Source organism: Strongylocentrotus purpuratus, unplaced genomic scaffold, assembly GCF_000002235.5.
Source record: "Strongylocentrotus purpuratus isolate Spur 01 unplaced genomic scaffold, Spur_5.0 spur5_scaffold_11, whole genome shotgun sequence".
Taxonomy (NCBI): domain Eukaryota; kingdom Metazoa; phylum Echinodermata; class Echinoidea; order Camarodonta; family Strongylocentrotidae; genus Strongylocentrotus; species Strongylocentrotus purpuratus.
In genome coordinates this window covers 29,106,631-29,124,699 of record NW_022145596.1, presented here as the reverse complement: position 1 = coordinate 29,124,699, position 18,069 = coordinate 29,106,631, and the positions used below count along the sequence as shown (strand labels likewise).

The 18,069-nt window shown below is 35.9% G+C and overlaps 1 protein-coding gene across 1 annotated transcript in view; it reads right to left on the bottom strand.

Annotated features, from left to right (window-relative positions):
- The window catches only part of LOC100887864, a 41,921-nt gene extending 24,342 nt beyond the window's left edge, over positions 1 to 17,579 (bottom strand). Inside the window, exons 1-5 of the mRNA XM_030981118.1 lie at positions 17,427 to 17,579; positions 16,668 to 16,852; positions 14,962 to 15,111; positions 12,930 to 13,028; positions 1,429 to 1,565 (exon numbers count right to left, since the gene is read on the bottom strand). Of these exons, the coding sequence (XP_030836978.1) occupies positions 1,429 to 1,565; positions 12,930 to 13,028; positions 14,962 to 15,111; positions 16,668 to 16,852; positions 17,427 to 17,547 (692 nt within the window). The 5' untranslated portion in view covers positions 17,548 to 17,579. The remainder of the gene's footprint in view (positions 1 to 1,428; positions 1,566 to 12,929; positions 13,029 to 14,961; positions 15,112 to 16,667; positions 16,853 to 17,426) is intronic.
- Positions 17,580 to 18,069: the final 490 nt, after the last annotated feature.

Sequence of the window (18,069 nt, the reverse complement as noted above, 5' to 3'; positions counted from 1 at the left end):
ACTTCCGCAGTAAAACCTCATCATGATAAATTTTGTGTTGGTGTCAACTTCAAGCATGTGTTGCATACTGTGGTTTTCATTAAAGAGGGATAAATCTACTGCTTTGAAATTTACCAAAAGACTTTTTTTTAGCAAAGAGACTTTGCATAACTTTAAATGGCAGGAAATTTCACAAGATTTTAGAAGGTTGGCATTGATTCAGAAAAGCAGAAACTGCTGTCAAACATATTCTTAAGTTAGCCATTTGTTCTAGGTTAGGTTTTCCCCACCGAAAGTGAAACAACTTAGAACTTTTTTAAAGATGAATAATCGCCCCCATATTTATGAGATTAAAGACAGTTTGGTTATTAAGAGCATACACAATTGACAATTAAAAGATTCATAGAAAATGGCTTGATACTTCAGCCATCAAGAATAAGTTCTCCCATTGTTTGAGAATCACTATATCATTTATAATATAAGTAGCATTCAGATTCGTATCGCATTTTATCTCCATTAAAACAAAAACCCTTTCACTTTAACTCTTTCCATCACGCATCTCTGTGTGCTGAAATTGGAAATGACTTATGTATGTCCCAACAATCATTGTTCCTCCCCTCCCCCCTCAAGCTCCACCCCACCCCATCTAACCCAGGGTAATGTAAAGTCATGTTGCTCATGATTCATGAGAATCATTATCTCTAACAGGAGACAGGAAGTTTCCATAATGAGGTAAAAGTTTGAAAAATAATTTCAATGGGATGCATCCAATTTGCAGCTTGCAGAAAAGCATTGTCCTAAAGTTAAAGGTATTACAAAGTTTTGGTATGGGGTCATGAATTTGGTTCAAATGAACATATTGTAAGCATATACGATCCAACAATATTCAGTGATCGTCGTCGCGGTTGAAATCGAGTCTAAAGTTATGAAATTGAAAATAATAACACTTTATGTTGTATAGCCCCCTCTCAAGGTCAAGATATCAATTAAGATATACAAAAAATGTTTCTGGACTAAATCGACCAATTACCTTTTCCTGTTTGGATAATATATATCACAACTACACATTCTGAAATTTTCATGGTCGCAGTTACCATTGTGCGGCCGTAGGCGCTATTTGAAATTTATCAAGATTTACCGGGAGCACCGGTAAATTTTTATATTCAATTTTTCTCAAAAGCAGAAGTGTTTAGGGGCTAAATTTTCTAGTGCTTATAATACATCCACAGGGGCATCCAAATATATCAAAATTGTAAAGAATCCTTATCCACCCAATTTTCAAAATTTCCCAAAACTTTGTATTACCTTTAAAGATTATCTGTTTATGTAGGCCTAACATCAGTAGGATTTAAATTTAAGTTAAAAGTTAAAAGTTCCATTACATGATAAACCTGTACCTGCATTTTTTGTTTTTTAAGTTCAAAGTTCAATAGTACACATATTACATACCGACATTGTTTGTGGAGAACCACCACTTTCCCAGATGTGAGTGACTTCAGATGACCTGTGACCTCTTTTTCTCTCCGACATAATTTCCTCCTCAGAATGTCAAAATGTTGACGAACTTCTCGCATCATTTTCTCCTCCTACATAAATAGTTGAATACAATTTTTTTTAAATTGAATACTTTCAAATAGTGACCTATTAATCTCATTATACATTGGCTTTAGTGGCGGTCAAATGTGAAACAAAGTACAGAGGGCTTTGTGGTAATCCAATATCACTCATTCAAGGACTTCTGTTCTTATATTTTCATGGTCAACTCTCCTGTTTGTCATAATCTAAAAAATATAATCCTGTTTTCCTCCAAACTGCCTTCTCCTTTAATGCATTCCTCAGGATATGTTATAGATAGCATACTATCATAGATCCTCTCCCCCCCCCCCCCCAAAAAAAAAAAAAAAATATCTTCCAGACTAAAACATTGACAACAATTTAAATTTGTTTGCATGGTAATGAGTTGTCCAGCGCTACATCAAATGAGATTACCCCTTTGGCCAAATTGAAATTCCTATATAGTGAATACAACTTTGAAAAATGTATACATTTTCAAGTGTTTGTCTAATTTCATTAAAACTTTCATCAGTCTCATTCTCTGGTTCTTCTGCTCTCTTTTATTGCAATCTGCTATTAACTTGGATTCCCCTTTAACCCTTGTACATGTTTATTTCACTTTAATATGAATTCATGTCCAATTATGTTTTTTCAAAAGTACAGGGAAGGAAATGAAATAAGGGATTGATTTCCTCAAGCATAGTTACTTTTTTCCCGCCATTATGTTTGGGGGGGGGGGGATCCAAACAAGGATACGAAATTCAAAGATACAGGAAGAAGGCCTGGGAGAATTTTATTATTTACACATAAAAGAATGGAAAGTGAAACTACATGTACAGTGATAAATGATCTCTTTACAAGTACATCTATCAATTTGAACCACAATTATACTGACAAATTTCATTGGGCAATGGATATTTTCTTGTATCGAACATGATTATTTACAGATTAAATCATTTGAAATCGTTATTCACAGGAAGATTCAAGAATCAAATCAAGAAGAAGTTACAATTGTTTTTTAATATGTCAAATTACGTAAATTTATTAAAATTTCAGTTTAATTTAAGTGGCGATGTCGTACACAAAAAGTGTATACCCTGTATGAATGAATGGCAGGGTACATCTTCCTTTTTTGTCTTGTTTTTTTTTTAATCTGTTCTTGTGCACAATACTCTTGCAACTTGTTTGTTGGAAAATGTCCTGTAATTCATTTTTGCTTACAATAAATCACTATCGACCTACATGTAAGGATAAGATTCATCTATAAAGGAAGTATGGTGAACAGATTAGGTTTTATTTATAGCTAGTACATTTATTTTTTATACAAGTATCCCTAAGGCCTTATAAAATTGATTTCGAGTTTCTAGTCCTGAATCTTTTAAAATGAGGGGGGAGGCAGGGTCCTTTAATTTAAAGATTAATATTATTCCCGTACATTAAAATGCTATTGGGTCAATTTTAATACAAATTTTCTTAATCAAATTTCCTTTGTACATGTTTGCCCTTCAGAAGCTCAAAACAATGTAAAATTGCAATGTATTAATGATTGTTGTTATCTCACTGTTTAGATGTACTTTTAGGAATTAGTGTATGGTATTATTTTATGGTTTATTTCATAACAAAAAATATAAAATCACAGTGGGAAAAAGTGAGGCAGGCCAAAAAAGGGAGGAGGTGACAAGAAACTAAGAATTCATTTTACTGGGCCTAATGTCCCTGGGGTGATGTTCAAGTTGGTTCATAACGAAACAAAAATTCAGAACAAAAAGCGAGAGCTCGACCTTCTGCCCCCAGATTCCTGGATATTCACTAAAGAGAAACCAGCATGTTCAAGGCGATGCACATAAAATCAGCCACATGTGTTTCAATTTAGTAGCATGGTGTAGTAAGATTAGGATGCCAAAACTTGGAATAAGGCATTCACATTCATAATTTTCATAAGCTTTCATCAAAAGTAACATGTACTTAAAGGAGAAAGTCCACACTTATTATATTGAGTTCATTAAGTTCATATAAAGTGATCAATCACACACTAATTGGTATCTCTGTGATGTTTCTTTTGAGGTTCCCTTTCATTTGCACTGTACTCAAAAATGTTTATTTTAATTTAAATTTTCAATGAGACATTCATCCTAAAAACAATTATTGCAAAATATGTTTGTATATAACCCCTGTATGATAACAATTAAATACCTAAAAAAAAAAAAAAATTCTGTACAGAGCAAATTGGAGAGATCACAGTGTTCATAACTTTCCTATGTTTGATCGGATAATGCTCAAACTTTCACTAATTTCTTTCTCTCATTTTCTGCTTTAAAGGTAAAGACCAGTTATGGTCATGCGATTGCATTGTGAAAGAAACGTTGTGGAATCGATCAGAAAAGGTTGATCATATAGCATATAAGTATGTATAAGTATAAGTATAAGTGTGTACTGCAAGGTTCTGGAATCGGTTCCATGACACATGCTCTGCCGACGATTGCTCCTCCGACATTTACTCCGCAAAACGCGACAATTGCTCCGCGACAGTTGCTCCGCGACAGTTGCTCCGCGACAGTTGCTCCGCCGACATTTGCTCCGCCGACATGTGCACCGCCGACAATTGCTCCGCCGACATTTGCTCCGCCGACAATTGCTCCGCCGACATTTGCTCCGCAAAACGCGACAATTGCTACGGTGACATTTGCTCCGCTGACAATTGCTCCGCCGACATTTGCTCCGCCTGAAGCGACACTTGCTCCGGTGACATTTGCTCCTCGAACGACAGTTGCTCCGCCGACAGTTGCTCCGCCGACACATCATCGACACACTTTCATGATACAAAAATAGCATACGTATCACCTAATTCGTCAAAGTGACGAATTAAAGTCTAGTTATATTTGTTAATCATATCATTATTATCATCTGTATTATCAGCATATTCTACAATGGCAGTAGTATAGTATAGTCATGTAGAAGTAGGCCTAGTAGTAGAGGTATCATTCTGATCCTTATTATCCTGATTATCTTTTGCAATACGTCTATATAGATGATAAACTCACGACAATTTACAATTGTCATGAATCATTGTCTTTAAGCTTACCATTAAATGCATCTGGTTCAAATTTTGCTTAGGTATTTGGTACGTGATGATTTAAATGGTAGAAATGAACTTGTGTCCTATTCATTCTAGTCTTATTCATTTGCATTATGTTTTATTCATTCAAGTTCTAATGTTTCTGACTGTTTTCAAGACAATATCTTTTGTGTCGATCCAAGTTCTATGTAGCTTGATATCTCACGGTAATTTTGAGAGAAAAGCAATGCAAGCAATGATTTCTGAATTGTAGCGACAATCGCGTTCGCCTTTGCTGTTCTTCAATAATATTTGACAAGCAGTATTAATTAATTTTTCAAGGACTCATGATACATTCGTTTAACAGTTGATTACCCTCGGTTGATTCTTTTGTTCGGATTATTTGGCGGGGAAAATGTATTATTGAAAATGTATTAGTAAATGTATTATTATTCTTATTTGTTCATTGTCTCTACGATGCTCTTTGAATCAAAAACAGCTTTTAGTGTTTGGCTTCCTGAAAGAAATTTCAATTGTTGTTAAGAATATTTTGGTTGCACTCTGTAGATTATGATGATGTGTTTGATCTTTTTTTCAATACAAGATCAAACACATGATGAAAATCTACTGGCTGCATGCCAATAAGTTCTTGACAACAATAACAAAATGTGAGCTAGTGCTATTCGGTGTGGCGTACACATGGCAATCACATTATAATCATCAGTACTGGGTCAAATAAATTAAAGAGAACTGAATTTGAACCCGGGCCATAGGCTACCCCCTCTCTTTCTCTCTCCCTCTCTCTCCCTCTTCGTCGCCTTACTTTTCCCTCTCTTACCTCCCTGTGCATTTGAATGCCTCGATAATACAAAAAATAAACAATAAGATTCTTCCTCTTCCCCTCCTTCTTTCTAGTACATGTAGTAGGAGTAGTACTAGAAGCAGTATCACAATAATAATGAAAACAATGATTATTATGGTTGGTGGTGTTACTAATGTTATTTTTTGTAATTATTATGTTTGTTATTGTGATTATTATCCTTATCATGATTATTATCGTTAATATAAATTATTATTGTAATTATTATAATCATTATTATTGTTATCATTATGATGAATATGAACATGATGATTTTGATGACGATTAGTATAAGTATATAATTGTTATCATATCATTATTATCATCTGTATTATCATCATAATCTACAATGGCAGTAGTGTAGTATAGTACATGAAGAAGTAGACCTAATAGTAGAGGTATCATTCTGATCATTATTATTCTGATTATCTTTTGCAATACGTCTAGACGATAAACTCATGACAATTGACAATTGTCATGAATCATTGTCTTTAAGCTTACCATTAAATGCATCTGGTTCAAATTTTGCTTTAGGTATTTGGTACGTGATGATTTAAATGGTAGAAATGAACTTGTGTCCTATTCATTCTAGTCTTATTCATTTGCATTATGTTTTATTCATTCAAGTTCTAATGTTTCTGACTGTTTTCAAGACAATATCTTTTGTGTCGATCCAAGTTCTATGTAGCTTGATATCTCACGGTAATTTTGAGAGAAAAGCAATGCAAGCAATGATTTCTGAATTGTAGCGACAATCGCGTTCGCCTTTGCTGTTCTTCAATAATATTTGACAAGCAGTATTAATTAATTTTTCAAGGACTCATGATACATTCGTTTAACAGTTGATTACCCTCGGTTGATTCTTTTGTTCGGATTATTTGGCGGGGAAAATGTACATGTATTATTGAAAATGTATTAGTAAATGTATTATTATTCTTATTTGTTCATTGTCTCTACGATGCTCTTTGAATCAAAAACAGCTTTTAGTGTTTGGCTTCCTGAAAGAAATTTCAATTGTTGTTAAGAATATTTTGGTTGCACTCTGTAGATTATGATGATGTGTTTGATCTTTTTTTCAATACAAGATCAAACACATGATGAAAATCTACTGGCTGCATGCCAATAAGTTCTTGACAACAATAACAAAATGTGAGCTAGTGCTATTCGGTGTGGCGTACACATGGCAATCACATTATAATCATCAGTACTGGGTCAAATAAATTAAAGAGAACTGAATTTGAACCCGGGCCATAGGCTACCCCCTCTCTTTCTCTCTCCCTCTCTCTCCCTCTTCGTCGCCTTACTTTTCCCTCTCTTACCTCCCTGTGCATTTGAATGCCTCGATAATACAAAAAATAAACAATAAGATTCTTCCTCTTCCCCTCCTTCTTTCTAGTACATGTAGTAGGAGTAGTACTAGAAGCAGTATCACAATAATAATGAAAACAATGATTATTATGGTTGGTGGTGTTACTAATGTTATTTTTTGTAATTATTATGTTTGTTATTGTGATTATTATCCTTATCATGATTATTATCGTTAATATAAATTATTATTGTAATTATTATAATCATTATTATTGTTATCATTATGATGAATATGAACATGATGATTTTGATGACGATTAGTATAAGTATATAATTGTTATCATATCATTATTATCATCTGTATTATCATCATAATCTACAATGGCAGTAGTGTAGTATAGTACATGAAGAAGTAGACCTAATAGTAGAGGTATCATTCTGATCATTATTATTCTGATTATCTTTTGCAATACGTCTAGACGATAAACTCATGACAATTGACAATTGTCATGAATCATTGTCTTTAAGCTTACCATTAAATGCATCTGTTTCAAATTTTGCTCAGGTTTTTGGTACTGGATGATTTAAATTGTAAAAATAACTTGTGTCCTATTCATTCTATTCTTATTCATTTGCATTATGTTTTAGTCATTCAAGTTCTAATGTTTCTGACTGTTTTTAAGACAATATCTTTTGTGTCGATCATAGTTCTATGTAGCTTGATATCTCACTGTAATTTTGAGAGAAAAGCAATGCAAGCAAAGATTTCTGAATTGTAGCGACAATCGCGTTCGCCTTTGCTGTTCTTCAATAATATTTGACAAGCAGTATTAATTAATTTTTCAAGGACTCATGATACATTCGTTTAACAGTTGATTACCCTCGGTTGATTCTTTTGTTCGGATTATTTGGCGGGGAAAATGTATTATTGAAAATGTATTAGTAAATGTATTATTATTCTTATTTGTTCATTGTCTCTACGATGCTCTTTGAATCAAAAACAGCTTTTAGTGTTTGGCTTCCTGAAAGAAATTTCAATTGTTGTTAAGAATATTTTGGTTGCACTCTGTAGATTATGATGATGTGTTTGATCTTTTTTTCAATACAAGATCAAACACATGATGAAAATCTACTGGCTGCATGCCAATAAGTTCTTGACAACAATAACAAAATGTGAGCTAGTGCTATTCGGTGTGGCGTACACATGGCAATCACATTATAATCATCAGTACTGGGTCAAATAAATTAAAGAGAACTGAATTTGAACCCGGGCCATAGGCTACCCCCTCTCTTTCTCTCTCCCTCTCTCTCCCTCTTCGTCGCCTTACTTTTCCCTCTCTTACCTCCCTGTGCATTTGAATGCCTCGATAATACAAAAAATAAACAATAAGATTCTTCCTCTTCCCCTCCTTCTTTCTAGTACATGTAGTAGGAGTAGTACTAGAAGCAGTATCACAATAATAATGAAAACAATGATTATTATGGTTGGTGGTGTTACTAATGTTATTTTTTGTAATTATTATGTTTGTTATTGTGATTATTATCCTTATCATGATTATTATCGTTAATATAAATTATTATTGTAATTATTATAATCATTATTATTGTTATCATTATGATGAATATGAACATGATGATTTTGATGACGATTAGTATAAGTATATAATTGTTATCATATCATTATTATCATCTGTATTATCATCATAATCTACAATGGCAGTAGTGTAGTATAGTACATGAAGAAGTAGACCTAATAGTAGAGGTATCATTCTGATCATTATTATTCTGATTATCTTTTGCAATACGTCTAGACGATAAACTCATGACAATTGACAATTGTCATGAATCATTGTCTTTAAGCTTACCATTAAATGCATCTGTTTCAAATTTTGCTCAGGTTTTTGGTACTGGATGATTTAAATTGTAAAAATAACTTGTGTCCTATTCATTCTATTCTTATTCATTTGCATTATGTTTTAGTCATTCAAGTTCTAATGTTTCTGACTGTTTTTAAGACAATATCTTTTGTGTCGATCATAGTTCTATGTAGCTTGATATCTCACTGTAATTTTGAGAGAAAAGCAATGCAAGCAATGATTTCTGAATTGTAGCGACAATCGCGTTCGCCTTTGCTGTTCTTCAATAATATTTGACAAGCAGTATTAATTAATTTTTCAAGGACTCATGATACATTCGTTTAACAGTTGATTACCCTCGGTTGATTCTTTTGTTCGGATTATTTGGCGGGGAAAATGTATTATTGAAAATGTATTAGTAAATGTATTATTATTCTTATTTGTTCATCGTCTCTACGATGCTCTTTGAATCAAAAACAGCTTTTAGTGTTTGGCTTCCTGAAAGAAATTTCAATTGTTGTTAAGAATATTTTGGTTGCACTCTGTAGATTATGATGATGTGTTTGATCTTTTTTTCAATACAAGATCAAACACATGATGAAAATCTACTGGCTGCATGCCAATAAGTTCTTGACAACATTAACAAAATGTGAGCTAGTGCTATTCGGTGTGGCGTACACATGGCAATCACATGGTGATCATCAGTACTGGGTCAAATAAATTAAAGAGAACTGAATTTGAACCCGGGCCATAGGCTACCCCCTCTCTTTCTCTCTCCCTCTCTCTCCCTCTTCGTCGCCTTACTTTTCCCTCTCTTACCTCCCTGTGCATTTGTATGCCTCGATAATACAAAAAATAAACAATAAGATTCTTTCTCTTCCCCTCCTTCTTCCTAGTACATGTAGTAGGAGTAGTACTAGAAGCAGTATCACAATAATAATGACAACAATTATTATTATCGTTGGTGGTGTTACTAATGTTATTTTTGTAATTATCAGGTGGGCTGTATATCGTACAGACCACCTTATAATTTCGTTAGAATTGCCTTTGTTTATGTATTTATTTATTATCAGGTGGGCTGTATATCGTACAGACCACCTTATAATTTCGTTAGATTTGCCTTTATTATCAGGTTGGCTGTATCTTATACAGACCACCTTATAATTTTGTTAAATTCGCCTTTATTATTCTTTATTGTCAGGTGGGCTGTATATCGTACAGACCACCTTATAATTTCGTTAGAATTACCTTTATTTATTTATCAGGTTGGCTGTATATCGTACAGACCACCTTATAATTTCGTTAGAATTGCCTTTATTTATTTATCAGGTGGGCTGTATCTAATACAGACCACCTTATGATTTTGTTAAAATTGCCTTTATTATTAAGTGGGCTGTATCTAATACAAACCCCCTCATAATTTTGTTAAAATTGCCTTTATTATCAGATGGGCTGTATATCGTACAGACCACCTTATAATTTCGTTAGAATTGCCTTTATTATTTATTTTACTTATTTCAAACCACTTTTTTGTAAGCACGATTACAAAACACAATAATGTTTTCAACTATGACCTTCACTGATGACGTCATCTAGGCGCCATTTTGTAATTTTTTCTGAAAATCAACTCATGATCATATCTTCATAACCAAAAGCCATTTTTAATTCATATTTATCATGATTAAGGTCAATATTCGTCCGGTCAATTTCAGGTCAAAAAACGTGCGCGTGCGCAAAATAGTCTCAAAATAATTTTACATACGTTTTAGGCCATTTTAAGCTTTTTATAAAAAATCTCGCACACGCGCATGCGCGCGCGTTTTCGCGCGTTCTGGCATTTTGCAACAAAGAATCGCCAATTTTTCTTTGTCATCATATTTGGCACATTTTCCCAAGCATTTTGATACCTTGTTAACATATTTCTGACCATTAATAACGGAGTGAGCGTCCGTTTAAGATACACGTCCGTGCGTGCGAGCTCTTGTAATACATAGCATATATGGGCAAAAACATGCCTATACAAAATCCATTGTAGCTCTTTAGGATGTAAGGTTACCCCAAATTTTGTTTCATATTTCGTAGAGTATGAATTGGAAATATGATTTCTTGTCTCATTTGACCCTCAATTAACTCATGACGTCATCATAATGGCCTCCGAACTCAAAATTCCAATTTGCATATTATGACATCAGCATATTTTTGGAAAATAGATTGTATCTCTGTAAATATTGATTGATTTTCTTCCAACTTTAAAAAAAAATTCTAGCTGAGATAATTCACTACAAATGCATTGAACATGATTTTTCATTTCGACAAAAGCATCATGGCGTATTTTTGCGATTAAAGGAGGAATATCAATTTTTCACTTTTTGCGTGTATTCTCTATGGGACATGACTTTTTTTCAAAACTGGATTCTACATTCCTGTCTTTCGCGAGCAATATCTCTGTCGTTTTAGCTTCGTTTACGCTGAAATTCAAGTATGTTGTAGCTGAGACAATAAGCAATCTTAAATTTGCCCTTTATTTTGTCTCAAATTTTAAATAGATCAGCCCACCTATACTTGTTCAAAACAAGTATTACAAATCTAGTTATTATTATTGCCATCAACATTCATTCATTTCATTTCATCTACATTATTTCATGAAATGCATTCAGAAAATGAAGAAAAAAAAAGAAACAAAAATAACCCGTGAAAAAAAAATATTGTCGGCGAAGCATTTGTATTTTATGGGACACTTTTTGGGTGGAACAATTGTCGGCGGAGCAAATGTCACCGGAGCAAGTGTCGCTTCAGGCGGAGCAAATGTCGGCGGAGCAACTGTTGGCGGAGCAAATGTAACCGGACAATTGTCGGCGGAGCAATTGTCGGCGGAGCAATTGTCGGCGGAGCAATTGTCGGCGGAGCAATTGTCGGCGGAGCAAATGTCGCGGAGCAAATGTCGCGGAGCAATTGTCGCGTTTTGCGGAGTAAATGTCGGCGGAGCAATCGTCGGCGGAACATGTGTCGGGTTACCCTGGAATCATCAAAGTGATAAGAAATTAGGCCCAGTCTTCGTAAAGTTACAAGCACTGTACACAGAAAGATGTATATGGGACTATATGCACACGTGCGCGACACGTGCGTTTATCTCTCACAGACCATGTAGATAAACTAATTGACCAAATATATCAATTAGTAGGCGGTTTCCCGGCAAAATTTTTATCATCATGTATTAGTCAAAACATATTCTTTCACATGATTGGTATTTAGAGCTTCCATTTCAATTTTGGAATTGGGGCGTTTCCAATACTGGTCTTTACCTTAATAAGTGAAACCAACTTGATATCAGGGTGGACTTATCATAAATCATGACATCAAATTGTAGGTATATTAGGCTTAGCTGCGGTGATCTACTTGACATTGTATTCAGGGCTAAGACCAGGATGCTGAGAGAGGGGAGGTCAGGGTACATGCAGGAGAGAAAGATAAGTGGAAAAGGGAAGGGAAAAGAAGAAGGGGAGGGTAGAGGAGGAAAAGGGGGAGAAGGAGAGGAAGAGAAGGAGGGGAGGAAGAGAAAGAGGAGGGGAGGAGGGGAGAGGGAAGGGGAGGATGAGAGGGAAGGGGAGGACGGGAGGAGGAGGGGAAGAGGAGGAGGGGGAAGAGGAAGAGGGGGAAGAGGAGGGGGAAGAGGAGGAGGGGAGAGGAGGGGGAGAGGGGGAAGGGGAGGAGGAAGGGGGAGGAGGAAGGGGGAGGAGGAAGGGGAAGGAGGAAGGGGAAGGGGGAGGAGGAGGGGGAGGAGGAAGGGGAGGAAGGGGAGGAGGAGAAGGAGGAGGGAAAGAGGAGGAGTTGGAGGTGGAGGAGGAGGAAGGGGGAGAAGGAAAAGGAGGAGGAAGAGGGAGGAGGAAGGGGAGGAAGGGGAGGAGGAAGGGGGGAGGAGGAAGGAATGGGAGGGGGAGAGGAAGTGGGAGAAGGGAGAGAAGGGAGAGGAGGGGGAGGAGGGGGAGGGGAGGAGGGGAAGAGGAGGAGTAGGAGTTGGAGGTGGAGGAGGAGGAAGGGGGAGAAGGAAGGGGAGAAGGAAAAGGAGAAGGAAGAGGAGGAAGGGGGAGGAGGAGGAGGAGGAGAAGGGGGAGGATGGGGGAGGAGGAAGGGGGAGGAGGAAGGGGAGGAGGAAGGGGAGGAGGGAGGGGGAGAGGAAGTGGGAGAAGGGGGAGGAGGGGGAGGGGGGAGGGGATACGGGGAGGGGAGAGGAGGAAGAGGGAGAGGACGAGGGGGGAGGTGGATGGGAGGGGAGGATATTGGGGAGCAGGGTTTAGGGGTGTCGACATAGTTTACTTACCGTAAGTTGCACAGTATTTGAGACATCTTGGATTTGCCTCCAGGCAGGAAGCAATATCTTCTTCTGAGCTGCCAAGTCCTCTTGCATTTGAGCAAGTATCTGAAAACAATATAACAATGCCCATACACAGGTCATGTCTCTTAATTTTGCCTTTAACTTTTAGTTTCATTGTCTCATATAAAGAAAATAATGATTGTGGTATTACATGTATATATTGGAAGTTCTATTTGAACCTGACATCATAAAGAAGTTTCAGTTCCTTGAATCATTAACAAAAAGTCAACAAGATCTACAGCTCTACAGAAAAATGCATTTACAGAGTATGACAGGACTGCTATATCACGTTGTAATGTCCATACTACTATTGCATCCATGCCAAAGAAAAAAGAATTGGAATTGTGAAAATAAGGAAAGGAGAAGGAGAAGGAAAACGAGAGGGAAGACATGAATATAAAGAAGATAAAAAAGAAAAATAGAAAGAAAACAAAAAGATGAAGAACGAAGAGAAGAATAGGGGTGCGTCTTATACACAGGTGCGTCTTATACACTGAGATTTATGGTATTCTTCCTTTAAATGGACAACACAACACAGGATGCACCCTTTGAACACAGGAAGAGCTCACTTTGTGGGGAATCCCAAATCTCCATGAAACAATGCCGATTTGAATTAGGTATATCCTCTGATCCCTGCTGTGCATACTATGATACGCGTAGCACTATACCACTGTTTTAACATACTTTAACTTTAATAATACATTACACACATAGATTTCAGTGACATTGTTTCTACAGGTATACATGTGAACAAACTATTTTTTTCTTCATTTAACCCTTACTGTACTGGGCTATTTTGAGCACCTCGTGACTGGGGGGGGGGGGGGGGGGCTGTGAGGCCCCCCCCCCCTATGATCTCGGCCGTCGAAAGTCTGATGAACACAAAAATTTGCATGTTAGTAGATATTTACATAAGTAACAAGATGGTATAATTAGTTTTTTTCCTAATATGCAAATTTTTGTCGTTATAGCCTAATTAATTATGCAAAATGCTAATTTTATGTATTTTACAGAAAACTCTACAAGTCTGTAGACTTATGAAGAATGTTGAAAATGTATTGAATAAATGTTTCCTTCATCTCAAATTCATGAGGTTTCATTATTTTTATGATATTTGAAAATGCAAAGGTTAATTTGCATAAATTATGAATACGCATTCATGAATATCAAATCTGGAAATATACAAGGAACTAGAATTGTCAGACTCCACTTTTTGAATGTTAATTGAAACTCATCATTCATATGATACTTTTTATCTAACACAAAATAAATATTTTGATGTAATTAATAATGATAATTTATGCAAATTTGATGCGATTTTCAAGTATTTATTTTCTTTTGTATTTTATTGTTTTTTATTTCTTATTATATCTATTGTTTTATTTCTAATGTATTCTTTTGTTCTGGAATACATCAAGTTACTTTGAGAAACATATAAAAGCAATTTGATATCAATTCATATCTCCCACTTAGGAAGAAATACATCTAAACCTGTATTCACATTTCTGCTTGTACATGAATATATGCAATTATAGCATATTTTTGATGACATGCGCATACCATTTGTTATGTAACACTTACAGGTATATCCGATTTCGACGGAAATGGTATCAAAATGTGCGTAAGACTTGAGAGAAAAAAGTCTTGAAACAACAATTCAAAATTCCAAGCGGTTGCGGTGCAATCTCCGAAAATGTCGAGGGGGGCCTCCCAGGCCCCCCCCCCCCCCCCAAGTACAGTAAGGCTTGACTTGGTTAAGTATTTATCAATCATATGCGCAAAAGAGAGCTAAGCTTTTCCACCAAGTTTTTATGAGTTTGTTAATAGTTTGCTAGTCAAAATATTACTTCCCCCCACCCCTCTGCCCCGCTCACAATCTAAATACAGGGGTGGAGACGGTCTTCCTCGAAATGGACTCAAGCTACCAGAACTCAAAATTTGCTTCAATTGAAAGAAAGAAAAGGGTTATTACACTTACCTCTCTGTTGCTTGAAGCAACCTGGCTCACGAGCTGACAATCATGTCCTTTATGAGGTCCATACACCTGGCAGTATATGCAGATTACCATGCTATCTGTTAAACAGTACACCTTCTTGGGCTCATTGTCATGTTCATTGCATAACAGCATCTATGACAAAAAGAATAATAATAATGATTAATAGTAATAATAGTAATAATAATATTAATAAAGATGATGATAATAATGATGATCATGATGATGGTAATAATAATAATAATAATAATAACAACAAGTCAACGCAAAGCGTAGCATCCCCTCACAGGGTACAAATGGCCTATATACGTCAGAACGAGTTACCTCCATTGGACTATACTATTATATTACTAGGCAAGGAAGTTCACATTTTCACATATATAATTACCGGTAGGTGTTTTTGCATATTTAATGAGCTATGACCTTTCACCTTTGACCTACATACTCAGAAATCGAACTTAGGCTGTATATGTAGTTTGATACCATGTACCTTCATATTAAATTTCATTAAAATTCGTCAAACATTACTCAAGTTATGAATGGAAACCAGATTCGCATATTTAATGAGCTATGACCTTTGACCTACATACTCTGAAATTGAACTTAAAGATAAACTTGAGTTCCCACAATGAATTCTCACAGAATCTAACGAAACTTACACTGAATGTTCAAGATTACAAATAAATGTCATGTGCCAAACAATTTTGGAAGAAAATGTATACTGGCTGAGTAATGAGCATAGAAAGATAAGGAAATCAGGGTAGTACTAGCCCCGACACCATGTGTGTTGTCCCATATACATCTTTCTGTGTAAGTGATTGTTACTTTACCAAGACTCTGCCAAATTTATGATGATTATGATGACTCCATAACCTTGCATTACACACCATTACTTACATGCTATATGATCAACTTTTCTGATCCATTCCACACCTTTTCTTTCACAATGCAATCGCATTACCAGAACTCAAGTTTATCTTTAAGCTGTGTTTTTGTACCATGAACCTTCATATCAAATTTCATTAAAATCCGTCAAACAATACTAAAGTTATGGATCGGAAACCAGATTCTCATATATTTAATGAGCTATGACCTTTGACCTTTGACCTACGTACTCCAAAATTGAACTTAGCCTGTATTTGATATCATGTACCTTCATATCAAATTTCAATCCGTCAAGCATTACTAAAGTTATCGATCGGAAACCAGATGTGTATTTTTTCGCATATTTAATGAGCTATGACGTTTGACCTTTGACCTACGTATCTCAAAATCGAACTTAGCCTGTATTTTGATATCATTTACCTTCATATTAAATGTCATTAGTCACGGAAGGACGCACGCACGCACGGAAGGACGGACGGCAGCGTTACTATATCCTCTCCGACTTCGTCGGCGACTCAGCGAGGGGATAATTCGTCGGCGAGGGGATAATAATGATGATGATAATGATAATAATAACAACAACAATAACAACTGCATGTAGTTCCTCATTCCTTGCCAAAAGACGTTACTGCTGGGCTGGGATTAAATTAAAAAGCATATGAGTATTTACACATAATAATCAGACATACCGGTATACATGTGAGAGAGGGAAATGGGATAGAGAGAGAAAGAGAGAGAGAGATGGAATGGGGATGAGAGAGGGAAAGAGAGGATCCAAAGTTTGTTTCATATGAGTAGTAACTGACCTGATTTGTGGCTAAAGATGAGCCACGTAGCACTTCTTCTAAACCTTCCAATATGTCAAGGACAGCAAAGTTTTTGGCAAGCTTCTGAACATTGTTGACAAGTCCTGGAATTGATGTATCTGTTTTGCAAGTCGGGCAACAGATTTTACCTCGTGAGAATTTTCCAACTAGCTTACTTAAACATACTGAAATTAAATTAGAAAAATAAAGAAATACATTGAATATGTTGATGTGTTTGAAATGGAGATGCATGTAACTGCTCTTACATTCCTTTTGAGAAATAAAGGCTACTTTAATACCTAATTCTTTCCAAATACCAAAGACAATTGAAAATAGAACTACAAGTGTAGTAAAATTAAATTCCCTTTAAAAAAACATAACAAAATGATTATAGTACACAACGTATCCAACATTATAAAAGAAACTTGAATGTACAGAAAGAGAACCCCCCCCCCCCCCCCCCCCCCTTGAGGGAGAGAGAGGAAAGGGGTTCTTTATGAAAGAGGATATACTGGATGTGTAATTGAAGATGGATAGAGAGATGGAAGAGAGAATGTTGAGAGAGAAAGAGAAGGATGTAGAATGTGGGAGAATAAGAAAAGAGGAAGAAAGGATTCAAATTAGAAATTGAAAACAGATTTTTATCTGTTCCTTACATATTTATTGAATTTATATTTTTCACCCTTGATTAGTTTCTTCACAAATGAATAAGAAATGTGGTTATGGTACACAGATTCTTCAAGTTGATAGAGTACATACCTGTACAGTAGGTATGGCCACAGGACAGTATTCGAGGAACGTGTTCACCATCTCGTGCGAAGGAATGGTAACAAACATTACACTGTCGCCCTCGTTGGTCATCCAAGGACAGGGAATCCATTGAATGATGCGTTACAGGATCATATTCACAGATCTAATTACTGTAAATGTCAAGAAATACAAGGACACATTTAAAATATTGGGTGTCACAATAACATTATATAGTCTGTTTCTACTTTAGAAGGGCATCAACTCTTTGTACAAGAATTGAACTTAATGCACTTCTAGACCTGGCTCTATAAGCAGAGGACACAATACATGTATGATTAACAATTATATTTTTGTATAACACACATTTTACACACACCCCAGCATGCGTATCCCAGGCTTTGAATCCAATACGTTCATATGTGAAAGGTACATCGATGGTCGTCAGTTTCCATGTGCAGTAGGTCAAAATTCACAGACACCAGACTTGGTGGAAACACCATTAATGGATGTACAATTCTTGCACACAGCAAACCCGTAGTCCTATGAAATTGGATGGACCCTCGACTGCGGGCAGTCGAAAATGATGCCTCCGCCATAGAGCGATTCTACAAACCAAAACAGAAGCAATTGAAGTTTGATTGTAATCAATTAA